A 16,739-nucleotide genomic window follows, 5' to 3' on the forward strand; every position below is an offset into this window, starting at 1 on the left:
CGAGAAAAAATTTAAGTTCGAAAAACTGTGATCTAAGTTCTGTAATTACATTTGATGAGTAGAAGAAAGAAGAGGGCGTCTCGAATGAATTCTTCTAGGAAAAGCAATTTCATTTTGCATTGCCATCCTCTTCTCGATATAAAATTCTCACTAAGCATAACAACGCGGGGAGAGGGAGAGAGCTGACCAAACTATTCCCTTCATCTGTTAACAAATCAGAAATTTTTTTATCTAAACAAACAGAGCGCTCCTTGTGTTAGTGATTTGCACATCATAGGTTCTTTTTGAGACTGAAAAATCCCGAAAAAAGAACAAGAAAAAAATCGTAAATTATTGTCCTCCCGAAGTTGCAATCCATGATGCCCCAGCCCCACAAAGAACACAATCGATTTAAAAACTTCAACCAGCGGATTCTGAAGTTTTTGCAGCACTTAACATGTCCTTTCAAGCGCCAACTATTTTGTCTGAGACTTTAATCCATAACGAAGCAGAACCATGAAAAGATATGCAAAAAATGTCACGAACAAAAGCGATCAAGGGTAAAAATAGTTCAACTGCCAGATGCATGCGTTATTGTAATAGGAAGAGATTTGCTGCCCGCTATGGCTTTGCATTTGGATGACCAAAATTGGGAATTCAAGGTTCAGTTAGGCCAAACCACTAACTACAGAAATTATAGGATCGAAATAAAGAACAGGTTTATTTGCAAAGCAGGTCAGTCTCAAACATGGTAGCCCGTGATTTTGAATCCTCTTCCCACGATCTCGCCAGCACAGAACCAGGCAAAGCATTCGAGGCCAAACAGAGCAGCGATCCCAGCATTCTCGACATTCAGTTCCTCCTTGTTCTTCCAAAGGTGCTTGAGGGAATCCAACTCTTTCCAGAATGCTTCGCACCGACCAGGAATGCTGCAGTAAACAGACGTCAGCGATTTGCAGTCAAACAGATACTTATGAAATAACTCAACAGAAAAGTTAATTTCGGTCTTCATCAAGCGGGGACAGCTCAGTTGGGAGAGCACTAGACTGGAAGGTCGCATGTTTGATCCAAAAAGAAAATTCGTTCTTCTTAATGAAGGAGGACAACATCAAAAACCAGGCTAGACAATGCCAGACAAAAGCATCAGAAATGGTGCTATTCATATCACGACAATTAGCCCAAGACACTTGCTAACAAATAATTGCGAAGCCAGATTGAATGCCAGTTCAGAGGGTAATCCCATTACTATTAGTTAGCTTGCGCTTTCATCAATCACTATCTAACAAAGACAACTTCAAAAGAAAAGAATGAATCCTCAAGTATCAAGCCAACTGAGAAGCCTGATCGAGATATGATTCAAGATAGGGCATTCTTCCGTATATGAAAGAAAAGTTTATATTTATACTAAATCAAGCAAGATCTAAACCCATCCTGCAACAATCATATCGCTTCAGGAAGCGCATAACGAAAAATGGGAGACTGAGAATGCATTGTCAAATGAAACGCGATCGACCAGGAAGCGCATAACGAAAAATGGGACCCTCCAAATCGCCCCAAGGAACAAACCTGGCGAGACGAGTGTAGAACAACTGCTTGGCAAGGAGCTGGCAGTTCTCGATGGTGGGAGGCTCCTTGACGTGGTGCTTGTTCTGCTGCATGAGCTGCTTGTAGTAGGCAGTGCCATTCTTGGACGCAAACCGAGTAGCCTGAGCAGCCTTCTTTTGCAACTGAGCTAACTTCGACGCCATTCGTTTAGCTTTTGCCCCTCCCCTCCTATATAACACAACATAACTTGAAACATCAGACCGAAGTTCAGAGCAAGAAACATCGCCAACGAAGGAATATCAAGCAGAAAGACAAAAATCACATCTCACTTCTACAGCCAATATGACAGGTAAAAATTCAACTCACGTTAAATGGATAATTCCAATCGAATAGTGGCCAAGATCATCGAGTTTTAACATCAAAGACAACCCCTAAACCCAATCAATTCAAGATACAACTGTCGATTGAAGGACTGACACTGACACACACCCAATTAGATGACGGGAAGACACAAGAAGATTATAAGAACAATCAACAACAAATTAGAGATGAAATGAAGAAACTGGGATACATCGAAGACAGTGGAAGTAAACAAAATCAATCACCTTATTCGGCCTGGCGGCCTTTTCCTCGAGGAAATGAATTGAAAAGAGAGCAGCAGAAATTGAAACAAAGATTTGATTTGATTGAAAATTTGACCGACCGAGCGAGGTGAGGGTTTTGACTGGGGGGCATCGTTTTCGTTTTCCCCAAGCCAATCACATATATATGGGCTTGCAAGCCCACAGTTCTAACTTTGATGGGCTCAGATTTAGCTGGCCCATTTCGTTGGACCGGTAATAATGTATGATCGTGGCAGGGCACGTCCCTCTCATGCCGCAGGAACAAAAGTCGGAAAACGAAGTTTGGGGGGAATCATTTCGTTTTGGCTAGTTCTTCATATACGAGAGAACTTCTCCGCCGGAATAAAGATGTCCTCCGTTCTGCCGAATGTGAGGGAGTTAAAACAATTGCCATTATTATGCACAAAATTACCATCCCTGCTGCAAAGTGTGTTTGGCATTTTTTTGTTTGGCATTTTTTTTTTTAGCTCAACATTCGGCATATGCTTTCGACTGAAACAGTCGACAGAATTAGCATTAACTGTGGTGCAGGGAGGGCATTGGATTGCCTCAAGTAGAGAGAATGCGAGAGGAATAATCCAATGCCTGGGGGCAAGAGGAATACAGTACCCTGGCACCATAGCAGCCTCCTTTGACAAAAATTGACAATACCTTGAAATCAAATGAGAATCAGCAAGGTACCAAATAGCACATCGCCGCCGAGAGGAGAACATATATAAAGATGAATGGATAAATGACGATTTAGGCCGGTTTGGTGTTATAGCCATAAAAATCAAGCAACTACAATAATCAATGACAGTATAAAAAAGAACTGTCAAATATAAAGAATTAATCAAAAAATTGATGCACCTGAGAGTACCAAAACAGCTTCTTCCCACCAGAATTTTTTGTTGTCGAGTAAATACTACATCTTATCTTAATCTTGAAAAACCAAGAAAAACCTAAGAGTGGCAAATATAAGACATATCCCTCAGTTGTTTTTCTTTTTTCTTTTTTTTGGTTGTAGGAGAGCTACAATCACATCATTTCCCTTTTCCGGCTTCAACCCAAAAAGACAACTTTTTGAAATACGGACCTTCTGCACCTTCCTTTCACGAGAAGATACCCGAAAAGAACAAATGTAGAAGAAAGGACAGCAAAAACAAAGATAAATCAAGAGACTTCCGGGTTAAGAGACGAGATGATTATGGAGAAGAAGAAGAAAAGCGGAGCCAACCACCATCTGCGCCAAAACACACATGAAGAAGTGCATCCCCTTGAACTCTTGAACTTGTGGCTGCTGCTGCTTCCATGACTTGAGATTTCTCAGGGAATGTGTGCTACAAATCTGAGGTACTTGGAATGAGATTGAATCTAACCTCCCGAATGGAATTGAATTGGTTGGGCAGGAAATGAAAATCAAAAGCCTTCTCCAATAGCAACCTGTGAAACTTCTTAAAATCAACCAAAAATATTTCTTCCCCCTATGCAATCCTCCTTTTTATGCATAGTACATGTACAGGCTGTTTGCAGCAGCACAGGCTATTGAGTTCTCGCTTGGATGCCACGCCAAGTGGAGCAACTTGGTTGTAGAATCGAATGAATTCCCGTTGGCATCAACAACAGGGCTTTCTGCTCCTGTATTATGCGGCAAAGACAGTTCAGGGAAGGAATGAAAAGGCACAAACAAGAAGACAACAGAGTGCAGAGAGAATATAAATGTAAATCAAAATGCTGTTTTTTCACTGGAGAGGTAACTCACCTCGTCTGACAACACGGGTAATACTGCTCAGAGATCGGGATGGCCTCGAAGGAGTCTGAACTTGTCTCCTGCAAAACCAGAAGAAAATTAATCTCATGCCGCAACATAAATTGGGTACTGCAGTTATGCTGAAGTACCAAGTTTAGTTGTATTCTTGACTTTTACCTCATTGGATTTTTGCTGGCTTCCAAAGTTGTCGCTTCATTGCTCCCAGGAGCAACACCAAACACACGGAACAGATTGCTATACAAAAGTTAAGACTGTATTATGCAAAACATTTCTATGAGAAATCACCAATTAATAACAAGCTAAAAAGAGCAGCACGCACCTATATGAGCCTGTAGCCACTCGCAAACCATCACCGCTTAGACAACATTCGAATTTATCAAATATAGAGTCGTTTTCATATAAATCACACAGCTGCAACAGCAAACACCAGTCTTGTAAGCTAGGACAAACATATCAGGACATAAGTATTTTATTCTAGCTTAAAAGAGCAGATCGTTACCCTAGGTCTTAAATATTCATGGACCTGGAAGGTTGCAACAGGGCGTGAATCCATGTTTATATCCCATAACTGTAGACAAAACAGACTTACTGTTATAAGAGGATAAGAATTATTTCAATTTTCAAAGAGAATCATTTCAGAGAACTTTCAATACAAACAACAATTAGTTCGCTGAAAACAAAATTCAACCTTAAGAGTCATATAGTCACGGCTAAGAATGTGTCTTCCATCTTTCCCGAATTTAATGTCCGAAATTGAGGCTATTATCTCTGTGAAGAATGATCTGGAACCAACTGGTTCTTGTTCCTCAAACCTGCATTGGACAGGTCGTCAGTTTGAAACCATCACTATAGAGACATATCAAATGATACAATAAGCCATGTGGAAAATAAATGAATCAATTTGCAGCATAAGGCAATATAACATTTTTTATAATTGTGGACACAACAATAGAAATTCTAACCAGCTTGTGCCATCTTTATCCCTTGAAAAGGGAAGGCGAGAGAAAGAAGGCTATCATAAAACAGAAGCAATACAAAGACAAAGAACCAGCCAAACTTACAATTTTGCATGGGAATCACATAGGGCTGATTGCCGCATATCAATGAGACGGATGCAGCCCTTTGAACTGCTATATGCTAACATATTACAATGTGTAGGATGAAATTCAGCTGATGTTATAACCTCTGCAACAATTGAGGAAGCACCATCAAAGCTTGAATGGAGATGACAAAGCAGAAAGTTAACTACTCAAAGCAATCAATATATCTGCTTTAGCATCCTTAGCAGCATAGCAGGCAATAGTTTGCAATTAAAAGACAAGAACATGCAAGGAAGTACTTTCTAATCAAAACGCCTTTTCAGAATAACCTCCCACTAGATATTTCCAATTACACATGAATCCATGGAATGAATGAATTTTGCATCTCAAAAACACCTTCATCAGTGCCACTATACAAGAGGCAAAAAGAGTAAGAAACAGAAACATACAAGAAATTGGTAGAATATAAAGATTAGAAAGCACATGCAAAAAGAATTGCTCTCTTTTTCATGAGAGAGCTCCCGCTATTCCTCAGAAAACCAATTACCAAACAGCCAACATTCATGATTTTCAAATGTCAACCGGCATGATATTCTAGCAGCCCTGGATTCCTGGTAACCACAAAACTTACCAGTTAAATCCTCCATATTTGCGGGCTTTACATCAACAATGTTGAAACTTTGATTGCTAATTTCCAAATTCCAAAGATTTATGCGGAGATCATCGGCGGAAATAAAGGTTTCCCCATCGCTGGATAACAGATGCACAAAACAATCAGGAATCAGGATAATTTCGAGATCATCACTAAGGTCAACAAGCACATCAAGAAGCACAAGCACGAGTCATATTTCTTGGCACGTCTAAGAGAGCTTGTAACTGTTATCCCATTCCTTTCAACTCAGACTAAGCAAAATAATTTACAGCACATTTTTTAACTGATGGGCAACCAAAGTTTCAAGGGAATCATTTAAGTCAACACAAGTAGAACAGACAATCTGGAGAGCGCATTTAACAATGAAAACAAGAATAAAGCGAAAGACAACAGAACTAGCCACTTCCATGCCAATCTTCTAGCAAGAACCAATAGATGCACATACAACTAACTCCACCGAACTAAGCTTTGCTGCCTGGTATAAGTCCAACATGGATCATTTTCCAGCCTTATGCTTGCATGAAAGCGTAAGTAAATTTATATAAAAATTCGAATAAGAAAAATGCTTTCTATGACACACACACACACATATCTCCGTACGTGTATTTGTGCAGATGTACCTTTCATAAGAACAAAAAGTAAAGCGGATGTCATTTGACCATCAATTGACGACTCTCATAAAAGAGACAAATAAGTCCAGTTTCCCTCCGCAATCAATAAAATGTACCTGTTATTTGAAATCGAGTTAATATGATAATCATGAGCATGCGCATACACCCTTCTGCATCTTGCTACCAGACTAGTCTCATGGCTCGTCACCTGCATATAATATTGATAGGATAAATATTGTAAGATTGGATGTCTAACTAAAGATTAAAGTTGATAACTTGTCCACAACATCCTTGCAGGTAAAATACCCAAAAATATGGCATTGTTCCAATTTTTCTATCAATTAACTCAATCTTTTGGATGGAATTTTATCCATGCTCATGGTTCAAAAAATACTACAACATATTGAGCAAAGATCACCCGTTCGATCAACTTGCAGACTGATCACAAGAAGTTCAAGTCTCCTAATATTCCAATTAAAGCCAGATGTATACGAACTCCATGTAACAAAGATTAAGAACTTGCTATGACCCAAGAAACTCGATATGATAGCAAATGCAAAGTCAAACCACTTATATTTCTTTAAGCGTGCATCAAAGTCTCCACGCCGAATGCTTGTTGGGTTTATCAGTACCATAGTGAGTCAAACAGAAGTAACTAGGAGCATACTTCCTAAAAGAATAGATATTTCGAGCTGGTCAAGTTAAAACGTAGAACTGACGCCTTTATCTATTGTCTAAAGTACTGCAACAAAATACTCTCTAAATGTCTTCTGCCTGCACTTTTAGAAGAATACATCATCTTTTACTTTTAAGATAAGAAGATAAAGCAAAATACTAACAGAATGGGATGAGCACAACTACCGCTGGTAAATGTAGAGACGGAATGCCTCCTGATGGGAATGAAAAGTCATTGGATAGAAAACTGAACGATCTCTCTGGGGATCCTCCATTCTCTAGATGTTTTGTGTTGCTAGAACTGCTGGAGCTGGCAAGACTTCCATTTCTAAGGGCTTTTGATGGATCCACATTCATCTGAGAGATTTTCTTAATCTTCTTCTCCTGGACCTAATCAATCATTAGAGAAGGCAATAAATCAGCGATGAAGAACTTAGCTCACACAGATGGGTCCAGACAGTATTGACAATATGGAAAACCAAGTAGCAAGACAGTAAAGGCAAAGAACTGAAGTAACAACCAAGAGCTTTTTATATCTTTCTAAGTTTTAAATAATTAAGCCTTTTCCAAGCACATTTGTAATATATTAATGCGTTGAAGCATTCTCAAAAGGGTTTTACAGCCCAAAACTCATTATAGTATTTATTACAATGGTCATTGCAGCCACAATGTTCACATGTTCGATAGAGAGTGCATCCAATCTGACATTTCCTGATAATATAACATGTCATCTATATAAATAAACAGCAATTTGTTTGTTCAGCGAAGAAAGAGAAGTGTGAACTTTGTACCTTCCAGAATTTAATTGTTTTATCATTTGTGGATAGGAGGAACAAGGCACCATTAGCTGTCTGGCACCATCTGATCTTATTAATTTTCTCCTCTATCTCCAAACTCTTCAGATAGTCAAACTGCCATAACGGAACACAAACTCATGTAAACATCTATAGTACGAACCCGTAAGAGAGAAGGTTGAATGGACACAAAATCATTCTTCCAGCACAATTTGGAAAGTATTACCTCAGGCTCATGGCTCTGAAACTCTGTCTTGTAGCGAAATTCAGGATGTCTACTAATTGGATAGTCCACCCTCTCTAAATCTCTTCTTGATCCACCAAGCTGCTATTACAAATTAAAGGAAGTCATAAAATAAAAATCTTTGAGGAAAAAAGTAAGAATTGATAAGGAACTAAAAGGGTCAACTGCAGAAATGACATACATCTTTAGAATCTGTCCTCTCAAAGAGGACCACTCGGCCACCTCTATCACCAGTAGCGAGATGGTCTCCACTTTTATCAAATTCAATCGCTGATATGATATCGACTGCATACATTTGAAGAATTTAAGTCATTGTTTTCCATTCCAATATCAAATGACAAGAGAGAAGTATCACTAAAAGCTAACGTGTACGATTCTTGAATATGTGAAGATGGTTTTCTCTCTGCAGATAATAAAGAGAAGATTAGGCTGGTTTAAATACTCCCAACTGCTGAAATTTCAATACATAGCCGCTATTCTATTCAAAAGTTCGTACTTCACAGCATGAGAGCATAACTTTGGATATTTAATTGTCATAGATCAATCTCATCATGCTCACTGGCACAACTTGGATGCAGAAGTCCTGATAGATGAAATTATTCGGATGGATCATGTTTGTATTATAACCGGTTAAAGAGTGACTTCATTTAGAGGAGGTTAAGGCAGAGGCATTTCCTCTTAAATAGGCAGTGGTTTTTTATCCCGATCTTACATACTCTTTTTATTTATTTATTTGTGGCCAGTATCTTAGACTCGATGAGCAAGCAACACAGAAACCAGAAAGCATGAACACCCCAATAGCTAGCTTTGAGATATCTACCATATTACAGATCCATCACAAGGCAAGAAAATCCTTAGCAATGCTCCCAAACAAAGAATGCTTCACGTTGAGAACTTATCAATTCATTTTGTATCTGGCTAAACCTCCTTATAACACAAGCTCATGATCCTCCCCATATAATTTCTGCTAAAGTTCACAGCGAGCTTGCTCTAGCAAGTAAAGAATTCACACAGTGGATTCAATTCGGCAATTAAGAACAAAAGTCAAAAACGGAAGAGCGGGAATTCTATTCCTAAATTCCATAGAGGCCCCGAAAGTAGCTGTGGAAGGAAGGAACTCGGTCAAAGCATCATTCCGAGTGCCTGCAACCACTGAGGTCGCGAACTCCATTCCACGAATTTCATTCAATCCGCTGCACAAATTTATTCAACCTCAAATCCCCAGAAATGCAGTGAAGTGCTACTGCATGTAACCCCTGTCGCCAGTTTCACGCCCGTAATCAAGAGTATTTCGCCAGATAGAATGAGAGAAGCAATGGCCGGACAGATCCAAATTGCGGAGCGGGAACACTAAATCGCACACTAGACAAGTCGGATCCAGAGGAGCTGAAGCTCAAACACACTCCTACACGTGCAGACGAACATTTACGTGAAGCTTACCTTCTTGGATTTCTTCGCCGGCTGTGCGTTCACCGAAGACTTGAGAGAATTTCCACTCCAGAGGCTGCGGTGGATGCGCTGCAACGACCTCGTCACCGCCGTTCATCTCTCCGGGGAAAGCCGAATCCAACCAATAACCGGACGGCCGACAATCGAAGCCCTCTGTCACCAGGGAACCGATCGAATCAGAGCATCCGACGAGATCCACTTCCGCTGCGTCACGAGATCATAGCTCCGGCTGGCCGAATCCACAGAGAGGAGGAGGCTGGGAGGAGGAATCGGGGCGGCGCGGGGGGCGGCAGGAAAAATCTCAGGGAAGAGGTTTTGGAGTCTCCGATTCAACCATTGATCGATCGATGATACAGAAACGAACAAGAAAAAATTGGGAAAAAAAGGGGAAACCTCTCTCTCTCTGTCTCTCTCAAGAATTTTTTTTCTTTTTTTACTATCTTTCTCTCTCTAGATTTCCCTTTCGCTCTCTCTCTCCCTCTAGCGACAAGGAGAAAAATGGGAATTTGTTTGGGAGGAGATTGAAGACTGAGCGAACCGTTTATGGGCTTTGGTTAGCCGAGAAAAACACCAACTCTTCCCCTTTGTCTACTTCTCCTGTCCCACATTAAAGATCCTCCTCATTTCTTAACATCCGTGAAATTGCTGTCATGCCCTTCTGTTATCACGTAATTGCACGTACAGGCCCCGCAGTTGGGCAAGATTTCATGTGCGGTACAGATGATATTTGCCTCGTCCTTCGGTTAAAGATGTAATAACCCAAAAGCTGAAGAACTGAAAATTAATAGGAAAGGATTAAATTGAAAAGGAACACTTTTTGAGGGACCACATGTTAATAATCTGAAAATCAATTAAGAAAGAACGGAAACGGGATTCGTCATCAGAATATGCATGAGGGAAGTGCTCGTCATTCACAGAAAGCATTCCCATGGGCGTGGCCACGGGATTTCCGATCAATTTCAAGGAAAGAGAGAGAGGATGTATGATCTGCAAGAATTAAAAGACTTATTGAAAATATATATGGGTTCCTTTTCACGTACAGAGAGAGGAAAGAAGGAAGAGACAACGGGGACCAACATTCGGTAACACGGGGCTGAGGTTCTAGCCGGCTCTGCTCGTGACTTACGACCCAAGGGATATCCTTTTTTGAAAGTGGTGAGTTGTCCGAACCTTTCCTAGTCGTATCTCCTCATATTTTGTAGCTTGGTCAAGGGTTTAGAGAGAGAAAGCTTAGGTGGCCCCATTAATGGCCGGCTCTAGTAGAGTTCATTATTGCTCGTAATTTTTAGATTTTCTCCAAGCTTAGATCATTATAAACCTTTGGGATTTTACGGAGTTTGATTTGGTTACACCCTTTGAAAGTTATGGCGATTTGAAATTTATGCGATTTTTTGGCTTAGTTTTCGGCCTAATTCAGTCATCTTTTCACGCAAAGTTTTGTTCCGAAGAGTAGCTCGTCATCCAACGTTTATGTAGACACCGAAATCACAAAGTTTGGAGTTTGGGAGAGGGAGAATCGAGCTCTGGAAATCGAGATTACGAGTTGCCTGCGAAAACGAATAGTCACTTCATAGGGCTCGTTCAGCCTGTTCCGATATCCAATTTGAACAATTTTTGCGCATGTGAATTCGGATCAAAATTTTCTATTTTCTATTGATTTTTGGGATATTTTGGAAATAATTAGTGCTCTTTGAAAACATGGGTGCTTGATGATATTATGGCCACTGATATATAATTTGTTAGGGATTGGGTTTTGGGCTTGACACTTGATGGGCCATGACAGCATCTAAAGCCCACTATGGGGCAAAGCTCCACTGGGCTTAGCGGAGCCCGACGAGGGCTCGGTGAACCTCGTGGCTTGGTTGGGTCATTGTGGAGCTCGAATATCTTTCCTGATTTGAGAAGATACAATATCCGTGCGATCTATCGAGAATTCTATTGAATAAGATAACTAATGTCTTCATGATCTAATATCAAGGTACACCCATCGTCTATGGGGGACTATGCGAACCCGAATTTCGTCTCGTCAGGGCCCACGTGATGGACAAGCATGAGAAAGGAGTCGTCACTACTTGTTTACGACCCGAATGTCGAAGGTCGATGAGTTGTCCATGTCTAAGAGTAATGGATACACCTAGTTTGCTAATGTATAATGTCTTGTGGAACCAGGAGTTTCGAGTTCGGGGGTTCTATTACTTGCTGCCTATATCCCACACGCCATATCGGTATTTTGGTTTGTCTAGGGTTTGCCTTTTTATTTTATTACGCTTGACTAGGTTTCACTCATCTTGCTCCTTATGACATTGTAAATTCGTGGAAATGATCGATTTGGTCTAAGATATCGAAAGATGAGCGAATCCTCGAGTCAAGGCCAAGAGCCTCCTTGACCCGGCTCAGTCTCGGATGGTCTCCTACACCAGTTCTAACCATTTCTCGCATGTATAAGGCATCAAGCATGACATTAACACACATTTTACAAAACCGATGCCGCCAAGTCTTGGAAACGCAAACAAACAAGCAACACAAACACAAACATGTTATTTAAAGGGGTCGATAAAACGATATCGGTTTATGTAATGACGACACATAAAAACACGGGAACTGGCTTATTTCGGGGCAGAGGAAACCACTTGAGGCTTGGGCAAGCCACAAGAAGTCTCGGCCAACTCCTTTGAGGAGTTAACCGAGAGCTCCCTTTCACTTTCCCGAGCCGTGGTGATTTCCTTGACACCGAAATCGACCTATTCTCGTCATACAATCATGCTATACAACGATGGGAACATAAAATGCGGGAAATAACTATATTCGGGGAAGGAGAGGCCATCATGGCCTTGGGTGAGCTAGGGAAGCTCACGACTCGCTCTAATGGGATCTAACCGGGGGCTTCCATGGCTCAACCGTGCCATAGCAGTCTCTCCCACCTCGACTTCGGTTGTTTCCAACCATGATACATGTGTTACAACGATGTATGAACATGATAAACGGGATAAAAATACGTGGAAACACATAAAAACGTAAACTTGCATATAAATCGGTCATTGTCAGCATCCCATTTTGGCTCGCGATTCAAACTACATTATCAGCAGTGATCCAAGCCATGACTTGAGCATTGCTATAGAAAATGGCTCGACAGAGCAAGAAATCACTATTCATCCTCGAGTCAGCGAAATCAAGTGGATGACACGAGCATATAATAGAAGGACTCCAGGGATCGCCAAAAGGCAACAAAGTGACTAGAGAACTCAACAATATCCAAAATCGACATTTTCAGTATATCACATGGACAGTCCTATTTTCCAATAGTTCGCTCGACCGTCGAAAGATAACCAATATTAAACTTCAAAAATCCACGTCAATGCTAAACAGATGAAAAGTATCTTCAAAAGCATTTTGCAAATCATCTGCTCTATACAGAATAACTTTATATATACAAATAACTTTTCAATGGAAGTCCAAAAATACCGGTTTCCTGGAGAAAAGTTAATTCCAAATGTCAGATACGGCAATGCCCCACAAGCATACAGAGCATGAGCAGTGCTTCAGATTGTCTATTGGAGCCACACAGACACTTCAAATGACTTCCGAGTGACGAAATGGGTATACCCCTCTTCGAAAATGCATAACCGGAGATTGGTATAACGGAATTACGGTAAATGAAGTTCGTATTACATTGCCTTGAAAACTTTAGCGGACATTCGCGATTGGGCAAAACAGACGGCAAAACCCTTTTCAGTTTCCCAAGTAACCTCCGAGGAGCAAAAATGGTCATTTTCAGTGGAAATGCATATTCGGAGGTCCTTTATACGGAAACTTGACGCTAGATGCCTACCATACACAGTGCTAGCTTTGCCAAGGCTCAACGTGGAATCGTCAGAATGAATCACACAACTCATCTAGACCTCCCGAGCAGTGCTTTAGAGGTCTCATATGTACTTTTCAAGTCTTTAGAGGTATGATCTCGACAAACAGAGATTACAGTGATCTCCGGAGCGCCCAAGCAACACAGAAAGCATTATGAGAAATTCAATTTCGGCCCCCTAGGACATCTCCGGCTCCACGTTTGCATTACCGGCTTAAGGGTCAATTGTTCACGTTATCTGACAATTTATGTCAAAATGATCAACGTGAGATGCAGACACAAGACATACTGCTAGAAGCGGTTAACTTCGCTCTGGTCACCTGTATTGAGCAAAAATAGCTTCCGAGCCTCATACGGACCCAAGATATTTTTCCTCGAAAAGTGTCAATCTTGGGCTCATTAAATCCGTTTTCTTGCGTATATCGACAATTCGACGTTCAATTCGAACCACGAGCTTCGAATACGCAATCAATTGAGACCCGAGCTTTCTCCCGATTTCTCCTCTTCGGCCGTGGGACCCATGAATTGCCCAAGGGCAACTCCTTCCTTACCAAATCGTCCACCCCAAGCTTCTCTCTTGCACACTTGCATGAAAACATCTCTAAGTCTTCCAAGACAACACTCAAGCCTTTATCAATGCTCATCAATTCTTCTTGGCTCTTCTTCATCAAGATTGCATGGTCCATGTACGGACATGAATGTGAACTTTCGTCGGGGCCCGCATCGCGCGCTTTTGGATCGCGCGGCATGGGAGTGTCCACCTTCCCGTGGGGACGCGTGACGGACACGCGTGAGAAGGAATCGCCACTTATCATTTTACGACCCGAAGGTCGAGGGCCGATCAGTTACCCGAGTCTAGGGGTATTGAACACCTAGTTATTGTTAAGACATTGATCTGTGCGGAACCGGAAAGTTCGAGTTCGGGAGTTCATGTTTCGTGTGGGCTTATATCCCGCACGCCCTTTCGGTACTCTGGTTTGTTAGGCTTGCATGTTTTATTATTTACCGCACGAATTAAGTTGCGCTCGGCTCGCACGTTTTAACACCGAAAATTCGGTGAATTAAAAGATGTCGGTGGAGAAGCTGAGAGAGAAGTAAACCCATGTGTCGGGGAATTGGTTCACAATCTTGCATTACAGTTCATCAAACCATGAAGGTTGAATCCCTGCGTGAACCGAAACCGCGAGATCTTGGATTTACTTGTGTCTGGGCAAGCATTAGACCGATTGGATTAATTCGACTCTCGGACCGTTCGCTCACCGACTGAAATTCTTACAGAATGAATGTACAAAATAAAATCCTTACAATGCTCTCGAAAACAATAAATGCAAATTACAAATAGGGTCGAATTCCAGTCAATTCACGTTCGGTTATTATTCCGCTCTAACTTACCGTGAGTTTAGGGAAAAGACAGAAGAATTGAAATTCAATGCACGCTCTCACTAAATAGGGCGTTGGACCCAGTGATCGAGGGTTAGGGCGTTGAAACCTAAGTGCAATGCGTCCTATGGGTTGGGCTCGACTCGCATGGACAAACAAGAGCAGAAAAGTAACAAAAAAACATGTGGATTGTAGACAAGTTGTTTGTCGTTGCCAAGTTTACGTGAGTTAATAGATTATTAAGCTAGGGGTGTTTTTGCAAGCAAATGCCTATACTAAACAAGCAAACGCGTGTAAAACCGTCTGCATTCGTCTTTGCTTTGAAAGCTTGACAGACATTGCGTCTGTAGTCAAGTCTTTCGTGTGTGTGGATTGCCTTTACAGTTGTTCTGTATTGTGACACTGAATTTCCACTGAATTAACCAAACTCGTGTTTTGACTCTAGATTTGGAATCTAGAATTCCTCCTACCCATCATCTAATGTTTGGTTAGGTCGAGTGAAAGGTTAATCCACATTTTGCATGTTTGCTGATAGAGATAACCGTTCTAGTTACCCGAGTCTACGCTAGGATGACATAAACTCATTAGTGGATAAGAAAAGGCTTTGCAGATGAACCTGCACCTGAACAGGTAGCCTATTCTTATCCTGATACCGTAGTGTTTCTGTCAAGCTAACCCTAGGGGTATCGCTGAATTGTGAAAAGACGATTCTACCCTTTATTTGAAAATTGTTTTCAAAAAGGGGAAACATCGAAGTGCGGGCCACCTCAGCTTGTAGCCGGTGTCGACCAATTCCCTGGATCGTCCAGGGTTGTGCAAGAACCCCGAAAAAACCAAAGAACCGGTCGATCTAACCGGAAGTTAAAAAGATCTTCTGTATCTTTACCGGAGTTACCTAAAATCAGGTAAAACTCAAGTTGAAACACACAAGTTCTTCCTAGACGTCCATGCTACATCGGACCGCGCGTTTTGGGATTTTGGAAATGTGAGTTTTGAAAAGGGCATTAACGTCATTTGACAACTCATTGACACGAGTTATCAGTTAATTCCCAATTCATGCAAGATTTGTCAGTGTGAGGTGGGTTTAATCATGTAAGGGTCCCGATTAACCCGTTCGTGAAATTAATGCTTAAGGTTATTGCCGAATGCATTAATTATGAAAACGATTCGTGACTCGGCGACCAAGACGATTCCATAAGGATTGAGGATAATTTGGTCCAATGACCGAAAATACCCTCATAACCGAATGGACCCGAATGAGTCCTCGATACCTGAATCCATGCATGTTTTGTTTGGAAAAGACATTTTCATGCGATATTGCGACGATAATGTAAATTGCGAATTACACGAAATCCGAGAACGGACTCAAAACGGGGAGAGGAAACCTCGTGCAACCCGTACGAGTCTAAAAGACTCTCGGCCATTTCTCCTTGGAGAAAATCGAGAGGTCTCATGGCCCACATTGGGTTCCACGAGTTTTCCCCGTCTCGTTTTGAATCATTTCTCGCATGCTCAAACAACAAACACGATAAATGACACGATTAACAAAGTCGGTATTGCCAAGAGTTTGGAAAACGCATTCAAGCATACTAACATGCACAAACACGTTATTTACGGAATCGATAAAACAATACAGGCCCCATGGATGCGGAAAAACATAAAAATTCGAAAAACAACTCAAATCTGGGCAAAGAAACCAGTCTTGACCCAAAAAAGGTCAAGAATACCCTCGGTTACCTCTCAAAGAGGTTAATTTGAGAGGTATCTCGGCTTTTTCGGGTCGATATGGTTTCCTCGACTTCAATTTAAACATTTCCCGACATGCTAGCACGTATTACGATAATAAACATGCATGATATAATATTGAAATTGCATAAAAATTAAAACTTACAAGTAAGACATGCATAAAATCAACTTATAACTCCGTAAACACAACGAAAACGTGAAAGTCCTAACTCCTGTAAGTCGGGAATGGTCATACCTAGTCCCGAGATGCTGGATAGGACTGTTAGAAGTAGGGTTGGACCATTGCTGGGTCGGGTTTGGGCTGTTTTTCGTTGAACATACTCGGATGGCAGCAATAGGCCCATCTGGAGCAATTTGACTCGACTGGGTACCCAGGAGAAAACAGGCCGGTT

At 41.3% G+C, this 16,739-nt stretch overlaps 2 protein-coding genes across 6 annotated transcripts; both read right to left on the bottom strand.

The window, feature by feature from the left end:
• Window positions 1-522: 522 nt before the first annotated feature.
• LOC116199763 lies at window positions 523-2,278 on the bottom strand. 2 transcript variants are annotated; one of them, XM_031530243.1, is made up of 3 exons: window positions 2,130-2,278; window positions 1,546-1,752; window positions 523-908 (listed from the first exon to the last, which is right to left on the bottom strand). In XM_031530243.1, exons 2-3 carry the CDS (start codon window positions 1,725-1,727, stop codon window positions 722-724), a joined length of 369 nt encoding a protein of 122 aa, XP_031386103.1. In that variant the 5' UTR covers window positions 1,728-1,752; window positions 2,130-2,278; the 3' UTR covers window positions 523-721. The 2 variants fall into 2 exon arrangements, with proteins under 2 accessions (XP_031386103.1, XP_031386102.1); XM_031530242.1 differs by lacking the exon at window positions 2,130-2,278 and adding an exon at window positions 1,891-2,033.
• A 581-nt stretch (window positions 2,279-2,859) lies between these two features.
• On the bottom strand, window positions 2,860-9,922 carry LOC116199762 (serine/threonine protein phosphatase 2A 55 kDa regulatory subunit B beta isoform-like). 4 transcript variants are annotated; one of them, XM_031530238.1, is made up of 14 exons: window positions 9,354-9,922; window positions 8,095-8,198; window positions 7,896-7,997; window positions 7,667-7,786; window positions 7,059-7,265; window positions 6,317-6,408; window positions 5,569-5,687; window positions 4,959-5,082; window positions 4,586-4,709; window positions 4,397-4,465; window positions 4,217-4,308; window positions 4,054-4,131; window positions 3,889-3,956; window positions 2,860-3,764 (listed from the first exon to the last, which is right to left on the bottom strand). In XM_031530238.1, the coding sequence occupies exons 1-14, from the start codon at window positions 9,457-9,459 to the stop codon at window positions 3,628-3,630; spliced, it is 1,542 nt and encodes a 513-aa protein (XP_031386098.1). In that variant the 5' UTR covers window positions 9,460-9,922; the 3' UTR covers window positions 2,860-3,627. The 4 variants fall into 4 exon arrangements, with proteins under 4 accessions (XP_031386098.1, XP_031386099.1, XP_031386100.1 ...); XM_031530239.1 differs by having other exon boundaries at window positions 7,896-7,994; window positions 9,354-9,921; XM_031530240.1 differs by having other exon boundaries at window positions 7,062-7,265; window positions 9,354-9,921.
• Between the last annotated feature and the right edge of the window lie 6,817 nt (window positions 9,923-16,739).

The sequence above is a fragment of the Punica granatum genome, chromosome 3 (assembly GCF_007655135.1).
Source record: "Punica granatum isolate Tunisia-2019 chromosome 3, ASM765513v2, whole genome shotgun sequence".
NCBI lineage: Eukaryota > Viridiplantae > Streptophyta > Magnoliopsida > Myrtales > Lythraceae > Punica > Punica granatum.